The sequence below is a fragment of the Helianthus annuus genome, chromosome 9 (assembly GCF_002127325.2).
Source record: "Helianthus annuus cultivar XRQ/B chromosome 9, HanXRQr2.0-SUNRISE, whole genome shotgun sequence".
NCBI classification, from domain to species: domain Eukaryota; kingdom Viridiplantae; phylum Streptophyta; class Magnoliopsida; order Asterales; family Asteraceae; genus Helianthus; species Helianthus annuus.
In genome coordinates, this window is record NC_035441.2 from 144,302,655 (window position 1) to 144,314,750 (window position 12,096).

Consider the following 12,096-nt stretch of genomic DNA (forward strand, 5'->3'; position numbering starts at 1 on the left):
CATAACTATTGGTTATATTGGTTATTGGTTATTGGTTATTAGTGGTTCGGTTATGTCGGTTATGATTCGGTTATCGGTTATGGTGGTTAATTTGCTCACCCCTACTATCTTCCTCGCCAGAAAAAAGCGTGCACCCACCACCGCCGATACTACCACCATGGGTATTGTTTGTTGTTTGGATGGTGGCGATGGGGATGCCATTGGTGATGGCGGCGACAGAGAGAGACTTTGGTTTTAGAGAGAGATGGAGAAAGGCTCTCTCCAATGTATGAACAACCGTTTTACATTAAAGTTCATCATCCCACATTCCGTATTCATTTAATCGGATCATATCGTATCTTTATCCATTAAAGTTCATCAACCCCTTTTTCTTACAGTCCAATTATGTTAGTTTGTGGTAGTTTTCGGTTCATTGTAGAAAAGATAGCCCTTCGGAATCATGAATAATTTGATGAAGTTATGGTTATAGAATTCATAGTATATTGAAATTTGGATCTGATTCGTATAATTTGTTAATTGTAATGGTAATGGTAATTGTATGTGTTGTTACGGTTATTCGGAATCATGCGTGGTCTATGAAAAGTACATGATCGGATATAGATTTGGTATATGTTTGTTTAGGGTTTGATAATTCTAATTATTGTTATCTGAATCGAAGTCGCACACTCCTAAACACGTAATTTGCGATTAGGTTTTTTAATTTATACTGTACATGTGATTTCTACCGATGATTCTAATCATTGTGTTAATTGTTCGTATTATAGATTAATAGATTTGATGATTGATTCAAATTAGCTTCGATCGTTTTTTTTATGATCATATTTGTTTTTAGTTTTAGGTTTCATGTTTTATTAAGTTAATTGACATGCATTTGGCCAAATACAATAAAAGGCGTAAAGTGATTTTTATAACAAAATTATTAATGATCATTGTGTGTAACTTTAATAGTTTTAAACAATACAACGTGATCTATAATTAGTATGTGTCATTCGGAAAAGACTGGAAAATTAGAGGCATCTCTGTTTTGTAGAATGCCAATTGGATATCTTGGATGTTTTTTTTTTTTTGTTTTTTTTAGCTTTTTAACTTCATCCTTTATATTGATTTACAATTGGATCTCACTGGAAAATTAGAGGCATCTCTGTTTTGTAGAATGCCAATCGGATATCTTGGATGTTTTTTTTTTGTTTTTTTTTTTTTTGGCTTTTTAACTTCATCCTTTATATTGATTTACAATTGGATCTCATTTATTACAATTGGATTTGCGTTTTAATTTGGATACAGATGCGTTATTTCTTGGTTGATTATGGTTTTTAAGTGTAACAGTGAGGAGTTAATGCATACGTCTTTCATAGATTTGTACTAAACCATGCCTAAACATGAAGACGGATATGAGGGTGTAAGGAGTGGTTAAACACTTGAGAGTGGCAAACTAAAAAATCAACCAATGAGAGTGTGCCATGTCAAAGTGGTAAACTATGCGCAAAAGTGTTGGCAATGGTTTAGACACTTGGTGAAGTGGTAAACTGTGACACCCCATTGAAACACGCTAGCTTGACAGTGGCTGCCTTAACTTTCGGGACGAAAGTTCTTAAAACTTGGGGATAATGTGACACTCTAGGTTTTTCCGAACAAACATCTTGTAATATCTTTGTGTATATATATGTTATTAAATGGAAACATGACTTTTTGCATGATATGTGATGTATGTATGTATTATATATATATATATATATATATATATATATATATATATTTATGAGTTATGCTAGTGACTCGAGACCATGACTCGCAACCACTCGGTCTCGAGTGGGCCGCTCGGTCTCGAGTGGGCCGTAACCGGTTTGGGCCGAAACCCCCTTAGCCTATTTTGAAACCTTGTATAAAATCCCAAACTTTCCCCACTTCCTTCATTTTACACAAACACACAAACACTCCTTTCTCTCTCACTAGAAAACTCTCAACAACACCACTTTCTCTCCCAAAATTCTCGGTTCAAGCTTGGAATCTAACCGGCATCAACAAGGAATCTCGGTCAAGCTCATCATCATTCGGACACTTCATTTTCTCGGTTCCTTTCCTTTGTTTCGGCTCCTTCTTCACAACCGGTTAGTAATGTAAAATGTGTAGATCATATGTGTTTGATGAACTAAAAGAATAATAGTTAGAAATCTTTTGCATGATTTGTATGAATTATGAATGGTTGTGGGTGTATGAACCTTTCCTTATTGATGTCTTGCAAAATGATCAAAATAAATAAAAGAATGATATTTTAGGGATGCTTAAACCAATCAAGTCATGTTTAAGGTTACAAAATGTATGTTTCTTTGTTCTTACATGATGATCTTGTTAAAAATATGTGATTTTGGTTCATAAAAATGTATGATCATGATTAAAATGAAAACCCTAAAATGATGAACTTGTTATGAACATGTTGAATGATAGTTGAATATGTGAAAACCCTTATGATTTGATCCATAATTGATTAATAGATAGTTTGGGTAAGTTGTTAGTTAAATCCTATTGGTTGTTTCCTGATTTGGGCCTGATGCTTAGTACCATTAGGCTGACTATATCTGAATCTGCACGTGAACAAGACAAGGACAGCATTGCGACTCGAGACCGCAAACGGTTGCGACTCGAGACCACAACGGTTGCGACTCGAGACCACAGCGTGACAACTCGAGACCGCAACGGTTGCGACTCGAGACCAGATTCGGAACCTCTGAGGTTGCGAGTCAAGCCTGCACCACTCGAAACCAGCCAGCACAAGCTGAGACCTCCTGGTTGCGACTCGAGACCGCATGTTCTCGAGTCGAGACCACCTAGTTTCGACTGGGCTGTCCATTTTGGTTATTGGGCCACAATGTGTTTAATATGGGCTACCTGTTGACTGTACTATGTGTTGCTGTTTGATTGTGTAAATATTAGGGCCGGCCCAATAACCCCATGTTTGTTTGTATGCATGCTACGTGTTAGTTATGTGTAGATTATACGTGATTGTTTGTACACCAAACCTGACCTATACTGGTGACCATGCTAGGACGTGGTGACCAGCGTGTTTGACAAAGTAACCTAATCTGCCGAGCAACCCAAGGTGAGTTCACACACTAAAAGCATGCGTCCCGCGGAGGGACACGGACAAACTACCAACTTTGGGAAAAACACTTTTGAACCATTACTTCCGGGGGAAACCAGAATGGGTAATTACTATCTCCGGGGGAGATACGTTTGGATATTATTTATAAATCACAACTAGCCATGCTAAACAAAACTCTATCACCTTAAGTCCCTGCTTACAGTACCGATTAATCGCCGGGGGCGAACGGGTTATTAGTTGATAGCGCTATTAGGTTTGACAACCTCACACCGTGACCGGGGGAGATCGGGCGTGAACTAGTAGACCTTGCATCTTGGTCAACGACGATAGACATTGACTCGGGGCACAACAACTTTCCGTCAACAGTTTCGGTATCTACAGTTTAGTGAGCTTACAGATGGGGTAGCTCCCCACAACGTGATTATAAATGCTTTATCTAAACAACTTAAGTTTTTGTAAACTAAAACTGGACAACTAGTGAACTCACTCAGCATTATTGTTGACCCCTTACTGCATGCTTTGCAGGTAACCAGTGACTGAGGAGCTGCTGCTTGGGGATGTGTAGTGTTCGTCAAAACCCGTGTGTTGGGTTTAATTATCTTGAACTAAGAACTACCTTTAAAACTATTTGGTTTTTGCTTCCGCTGTTTTGTTAAACTAATTATCGAACTTAAACTACGATGTTGCTAACTACTTTGGGTAGCAAATATTTCTACTATTAATCAATGCTCAGTATAATTGGTGGCTGGATCCTGGTCGGTCACGCCTCCAAGCGGTGGTGTTCCGCATGTGGTTTTTGGGGGTGTGACATAAACTATTTAAAAAAAGGAAAAATGTGTGATTGGTTGAGATTGGATGGAACCCACCCCACACTACCCTCTCTCTCTCATACCTTCCCTCTCCCTGCATCGGTGTTCCTTCACGAAACTCTTCCCCATTTTCGGTAAAACTTAGGCGGCAAAGTTGCTGGCAATGGTTGCCGATCGGTGCCGGGTGGGTTTGCCGCCCCCACTCCGGACACCCTGATGAAATTTGCATCTTCCAACATCCCGCCGCAACGCGCGGGTTAGCGTCTAACTCGTTGAATCACAAAAAAAAAACACACACAATGACGAAAATATAAAAAAGACACAATGCTAAATAAAAAGACACAATTATATAAACAAAAACTCTAAAATCTACAAGTTATAAATCCAAAAGTGAAAGCCTAAAATCTCATATCGTAGAGTTCGTAGAAACGATTTCAATGTCACTTGAATGAGGTCAATTGGAGTCTGTTTTATACCATTCTTACGACTTCTTATTTTTAGAAGATTTTGTATTTGATCCTAACCCTACTTATTACTCGATAAGGTGTGCCCATTTATGCTATTTTATACCCGATATATATATAGTTGGGGTAAAATTAAAACTCTTTTGAGTTGCGAGAATTTAGAGAACCCAACAAAAGAAAAGGACTTTTCAAAAAAAATAATAGTATATGTTGATTTACACTAGCGTAAAAAAACCTTTACAGTGGGATTAATTCCAATGTCAACAAATTTTTACTATGGTGTAAATGGCGTAAAACACCTCCCGACATTTTTTTACATGTGTGTTTGTAACATGTTCATCTAAATTTGTGTAAAAAATGTTGGTAAAACTCGCACTGGAAATACGACTTCTCTAGGTTCCCAGTTCTCACAACTCAATAGAGTTTTATCTTGAGAGAAGAAAATCCTTTTGTAAGAAGAAAAAAGAATAAATTTCAAACAATAAGAAAATGATTTATTTTGCTTCATTTAATATTTGTATTTAATGCTATCGTAAAAGTATATTGGTAAACTTATATAGATCATCAATTTGTAGTCATCCTCCTTAATAACCTACTCCATTAAATCTGTAAATTATTTTCAAAATATATATTTTTCCAAAAGAAAACTAATAATAATTTAGAGTGTATGATAAATTACGAACTGTGTAGGATAAATTTATATATGTTTAGGATAAATTTTGATGTATGTATACAAAAAATTTTAGTGTGTAGAATGATGATTTTTATTAATAATTAATTGGACAAAGATAATAATAAATGAGATGAGAGAAAAAACTTTTTAATGTTTTACAATTTTGTCATTTGTTATTTTCTTTTCAATTAAATTGTCTTCTCAAATGATCCTCCATATATATATATATATATATATATATATATATATATATATATAGGGGAGGGTTTAAACGAGAACACTAAATATCGCGAGAACTGTAAGAACGAATGAAAAAATTGCAAAAACTTTGTCAAAAACATTTCAAGTTCAAAATTTCTTTTTACACTTATTATTATTATTCGAATACAATAGTAGAAATTAAATTTACACATTTAAATTTACATGTATTCGAAAATAATAAAAATTTACACATGTGTAAGTTTACCATTACACATATGTAAATTTGTTGTATTTACACATGTGTAAAAATTTTATTAAGAGTGATTTTGAGAGGAAAAATAAATTATTTAAAGAGTAAATTCGTTTTTTAATGTTGTATATTAACTATAATGAAGTTCGTATTAAAAAAATGATTTTGATTGGTTTTTTTTCATTCGTTCTCACGGTTCTCGCAATATTTAGCGTTCTCAAGGTAACCTTCCCATATATATATATATATAGGGTAATGCTAGACAAAAAACCCTAAAATTCTTAGAAAACTCTGGAAACCCAAACCTCCCCCCATTTTTACCCAACCTCCCGACATTTTTTTTTTTTTTGAAAAAACTTACACATGTAATATACATGTTTTAGAGTGTTTTGAGCCAAAAAAAACAAAAAAGCGCCGAAGGGATTTTTAAAAAAAAATAAACAAAATTCAGTGCCTAACATGTGTTAGACAAAAATGCTGAAAGTTGCTGAAATTTTTTTTTTTAAATTATCCCTTCGGCGCTTTTTTGATTTTTTTGACCCAAAACTCTTAAAAACATGTATATTATATGTGTTATTTTTTTCAAAAAAAAAAATGTCGGGAGGTTGGGTTTTCTAGGGTTTTTTATATAGATAGGGTTTTTCTATCTAGCCCTACCCTATATATATATAGGTAGAGGATCCTGTAAAAAGTGGGACTTTTGTAAGAAGTGTAAGAAATAATCTTGGAATGACAAGTGTCTCTCTTCTTAATTAATTCAAAAGGGTAGATTAGTAATTGTACATTTTTGTCATTTAATTGATTTATAATATAACTGAAAAAAAAATAACTGTTGTTGAGATTGTTTAGGGATTGGATCGAATTTTTTATTTTTTTTGAAAGATACAATAAGATAGCTATCTACGTATCATTCATCACCCTCATTCATCATCAATTATAAATACAACAAGGCTTATCAAATCGATAGACACAATACAGTTGTTTTACGTCTGCGCCTTTCGTCGATTCTGGTGTTTTATATCAATTTCAATGGAGTCCGGCGATGCAGGTATATGTGTATCATAGTTTTTTAATCTGTTAATAGTTATCATGTTCCGATAATTAGTGTTATTTGTTCGAACTTTTGTTTTTTGGTATGCCGTTTTAACAGGACATTAGTATTGTTTGATTTTGTGTGTATGTAGTGTTTTATACATTCAGTTGTACAGGGTATTGTTCTTTTACTGTTTTTTCTTGATCACCTTTTTTTATTTTTTTTATTTTTTGATTTTTTAGATGTCTAGTGTTATATGCATGATCCGTAGTGTTTTATAGCTTAGTGTTATATGCATGATCAATATTCTGTTTTATAGTTTTTTAGATGTGTAGTGTTATATGCATGATCATTATTCTGTTCACACATGTTATTTTTCCTTTCATAGTGTTTTATACATTGAATTGTTTACCTTTGTGTTAGTAAGTCTTTGTAGTGTTTTAAAGTTAACAAAGATATTTTTTTTCATATTTAGGTGTATAGTGTCATATGTAGCATCAATAGTGTTATATTCTAATCATACATTGAATTCCCCTTCATAGTGTTTTATACATTGAAGTGTATGTTGTAGTGTTTTATCATTTACAGAGTTATTTTTTTTTTTTTTTTGATATTTAGATGTATGGTGTTTGTATCCACAATATATAGTGTTATATTATGTACAACAATCTTAATTTTCATTTCAAAGTGTTTTACCCCACATCAATACTGTTATATTCTGTGCAGACATATTTATTTTATTAGGCATAGAGTTTTTATTATTATTAAGTGTTTTAAATCAACAGATTATTTGTTAATTAAGTTGCATAGTGTCTTTACAGGAAACAAATAGTGTTTTTTCTTCGTATATTGTTTTTATCAGATTTAGAAACATGTTCTTATCAATGTTGTTATAAATGTCTGATGTGTCGATTTTTCGTTGTAGATATTCCTACATACCAGCCCGTTGGTAATGTTCAGGTGTCCCCAAATTCTGGAAGGAGGACATTTATTCCAGATGTTGATGATTTGATTAAACCTCAGATGTATATGCTGTTTGATTCGCTGGAAAATGCCTTTCTTTTTTACCAAAGATATGCTAAGGCGGGAGGTTTCACAGTTAGGAAGGGTACTCAATACGAGCCTCGAAAGGGTGTAATACATAATAAATGGTTCGTATGCTCAAAAGAGGGTACTAAACCCTTAAAGGCGATTGACTCTACTCAGGAAGCTGGTAGTTCTGATGTTAACTCGAAGTCTAAGATTACTCGCAGGGTTCCTTCTATAAGGACCGGATGTGAAGCGTGCATTCGGGTTAAGTTAAACCCGGATAATCTTTACTTTGTTTATCACTTCGAGGAGTCGCATAATCACTCATTTGTTGCTGAAGATGACAGGTACTTGCTTCCTGAAAACAGATCTATGAATTACGTACAGGAAGAAGCCGTGAATGCTTTGAGTGCCATAAACGTTGGTCCAGTTAGAGCGTTTAACATTATGAGGACTCTTTATGGAGGTTTTGATAAGGTAGGTGCCACTAAAGTTGACTTCAAAAACTTCAAGAGAGACTTAAATAGGTATATAGCTGAGTACGATGCTGACATGGTTATCAAGCGCCTAAGAAGGAAGAAAGAATTTATGCCCAATTTCTCTATGGAATACCTTACAACTGCCGATGGCGTTTTACGTGCGTTGTTCTGGGCCGATGGTGATTCAAAGAGAAATTTTAATATTTTTGGGGATGTTGTGTCCTTCGATGCTACTTATCGTCGTAACAAGTTCGTATCCTACCTTTATTGTTAGATTCATTACATCCATAATAGATCTATATCATAGTGTTTTATCACCATGATAATGTTTTTAGTGTAGTGGTATATGCATGAAAAGACTCGTTAACTTAATTTTTTTTTTTTGTGTAGGTACAATATGATGTTTGTACCTTTTACCGGCGTTGACAATCACTATCGTAATGTTACCTTGGGTGCTGCTATAATAGGGGATGAAACTGCCAAAACATATAGTTGGTTGCTTAACGCATTTCGGCAGGCGTTTGGGCGCGCACCACCTGTGATTGTAACTGATCAAGACCTAGCGATGAGGAAAGCTATTCAAGATACTTGGCCTGAAAGTAGGCACAGGCTTTGCATGTGGCATATAATGGAGAAACTTACTACCAAGGTTTATTAAATACCAAAATTATGGTTTACGACGTTTATTGTTTTAATGGAATTGTTTTGTTGGTTTTTTGTATTTTTTTTATATATGAATATGTCGTTTTTTGTTTATCGATGTTGTTTTACTTTTATATAATGTTTTTATCAGGTTTTATCATGTATTTTGTATATTTAATTTTTTTATTGTTGACTCGTTGTTTATTAGGTTGGCGCCAACCTATGCAATAGCACCGATTTTAAGAAGAGGTTGTGTGATATTGTTTGGACTGATGCATTACTACCAGAACAGTTTGAAACCGAATGGGGTGTTATATTGGCTGATTTTGATTTGGTGAATCATGAATGGTAACAGTCAATTTTTCAGATTAGGGATACATGGATCCCTACGTACTATCATGATCAACACATGTCTGGGCTGATGCGTACCTCATCATGTTCGGAGAGTGAGAACCATTTCTTTGGGCAGTTTTGCAACCCGAACTGTACGCTTGTTGAATTCTTGGGGCATTTTGATTCTGCAATTGAAGCCCAAAGACACGAGCACAGGAAGAATGATCACGATACTAGGCACACGAACCCCCAAATATTTGCAAAAGAGTTTGTCTTAGAACAACAGGCGGCAAACATATACACAAGGACAATTTTCTTTGATGCGCAACTTGAAATTCAGACAGCCATTCACAAGTGTGGTATTAGAAAATGGGATGATAGAGAGGATAACTTTGTGAACATCTCTGTGAAGGACTTTTCTCAAACGTGTACTACATTTTTTCAGGTATACATAGAATGTAACAATTGTTTGTTTATTTTTTTTTCTTGTCCATGGTGTTTTATCTTATAGTTTTAATTGAGTATATATATTTGTTCTTATTTTTTTTGTTTTTATGTATTAGGTTATGATGCGGCAGCTAGACATGACCGTGAGTTGTTCATGCAATAGGTATGAACAGTTTGGGCTTTTGTGTGCGCACATTTTTTGCGTTCTGCGGTTTCTTGATATCAGGCAGTTCCCTGAAAGGTATATAATGCGATGGTGGACCAGGGAAGCTGTTCCTAATAGTGCCCCTGGAGCGATATTGGGGATTAGCGAAAGTGATGATCGGTACCAGCAAGTTAATGGTGTTGTAAGGGAGATAACAAGGTCAGCCGAGTCTCTTATTTAACAGGTTGGTTCATAACTTTGATGCGTTGTGCGCTTTTAGGGACCATGTTGTCCAGTATCAATCGACCGCTGATCAGGCAGTCGTAAACGCACCCCCTAGGAGTCGTCGCGATAGGTTTGCTGAAATAACTGGATACACGCAAGAAACACCTGTAACTGTTCGCATGCCCAAAACCGTTAGATTTAAAGGTATGGGTAAACCTTCCAGAATGAAGAGTAATCGTGAAATGGCCATTATTCAATCTGCGAAGAAAAAAAGGGTCGTGAATGTAGCAATTGCAAACGTCGGGGGCATAATATACGTACCTGCACGTACCCGGCAAGGGAAAAGGCCGACGACTCCTCAGAAAGTGATGAAGCAGCCCTTGAAGGAGACGACGAAGAGGAGCTAGAAGATGTGTCGGGTGAAGGAGACGACGAAGAGGAGCTAGAAGATGAAGAGCAAGAGTAGTTGATTACTTAAGTATGCAAACTTTGAGTTTTTTTTCTAGTTTTTTAATGACGTTTTATTTTTTTTTTGTTGGATTCCTGGTGTTTTAGTTTATAGAAGGAACCCTTGTCTTTTTTTTTCATCTTGGCAATGAATGGGAAAACATAATTTTTTTTACGTTGGTTTTATTAAAGTCGTTTATCCTATTCTTAATATAGTGTTTTATATTTGAATTGTAGTGTTATTTTATAGGTTTGATTTCGCATAACATGATTCATATGTCTCCATGATGGTAATCTGTACTAAATGCATAAATATACACGCTGTTATTGTGATATACAGTTAGTTTAAAGTCTGACATTTAATTGTAGTGTTTTATGTATAATTATAGTGTTATATGTTTTTTTTAACTGATATAAATGAATTCTTTTTTATAATATAGTGTTTTATATTTAAATTTAGTGTTATATGATAGTTTCAACTATGACAACAATAATCACGTAAATCAAACATTTAATTGCTGTCACTTCATAAATGTAGTGTTTTATACTGAAATATAGTGTTATATTAAGGAAAAAGACCATCTAATATGAAACCAGTCTAATATACCTACATTAAAACGTGCCATCCGTTTTACCAGACAAAATGAAACCAGTCTAATATACCTACATTAAAACGTGTATCAAAACATTTCAGAACCAGGCCACCAGGATAATATCTAAAATAAGACATGTATCAAAACATTATCAGTTGTAACGAAACTATGTTCTATTCTTCATTCAATCGTAACTCGATCCTTTGCTTTGCAGTTTTAGCATTTTCCAATCTTATATCTTGACTCAAATTTGCGTACTCATGTACTTCTTTCTCCATTGTAGATCGCAGTGAGTTTATGTCACTTAACAAGATTTTTGATAAGTACTTTATTCGCTAGTCACATAGTTCTTTCGATTGATCTATCAACACATCCCCCGTGATGCCTCGCTCTGGCGATAGCCCGCAGTTCCATTCGCGCACACTTGTCCCTAGTGAACAGGAATACAGATCAAATTAGCGTACATGCCAGTTTCAACTTTAATAATAAAACTATAATTACACTAATACCTTTAAAAGTCTCCATATGACGCATGACAAATATTCCACAATCTGTTCCGTTATACAATGTTTGCCACGGGAACTCCAGACTAACCGGTGATGTTGATCGCAGTTTTTTAGCGATAGCAGGCGAGTGGTTTTTGACAAACGCGCAGAACGCATTGATCTGTATAATTTACGCCGTCAAATGGGGTATTTTAAATGTTATAGGTATTGTATGTCAATTTTTATTTTTCTGGTAGTGTTCTTACCACTTTTTCAACGTAGCCGCTGTATCGTATGTTGATAGGGACATCACCCTCGATATTGTCGATCACCAATATTTGGGTTTGTGCTAGATTGAAGAACACTAGAATGTAGTGTTTATTATACAGCACCGGCATGAATACCATTTGGAAGTTTCTGATGTCCATGCTATCTGCTTGGCCTAATATTGCTTCCATCCGGCTACAGAACATCGTGATTCTGTTTTCATCGGTCCCTTCAAAATCACCTGCCACCTGTTTCATAATAAATAACAGATTTAAGTTTATACAAGTTACTCTGTCCCTTCAATATTTTGACGATATTCAAAAACTGGTTTATAAGCTGGGGTTGTAGTGTTATAAGTTGTTTTATATTTATAAAGGCATAATATTTAGTTTCATAGGATATATATGATGGTTGATTGCAGCATATAGTGGCATAAGTAGTTTTTTCTAGTTTATGTTTAGTATTGTGGTGTTA

At 34.8% G+C, this 12,096-nt stretch overlaps 1 protein-coding gene across 1 annotated transcript; it reads left to right on the forward strand.

Annotated features, from left to right (window-relative positions):
- The first annotated feature begins 6,526 nt into the window (after positions 1-6,526).
- Positions 6,527-9,032, forward strand: LOC118481792 (protein FAR1-RELATED SEQUENCE 5-like). Its single transcript, XM_035977063.1, has 4 exons — positions 6,527-6,545; positions 7,456-8,287; positions 8,429-8,687; positions 8,889-9,032. The coding sequence occupies exons 1-4, from the start codon at positions 6,527-6,529 to the stop codon at positions 9,030-9,032; spliced, it is 1,254 nt and encodes a 417-aa protein (XP_035832956.1).
- The last annotated feature ends 3,064 nt before the right edge of the window (positions 9,033-12,096 follow it).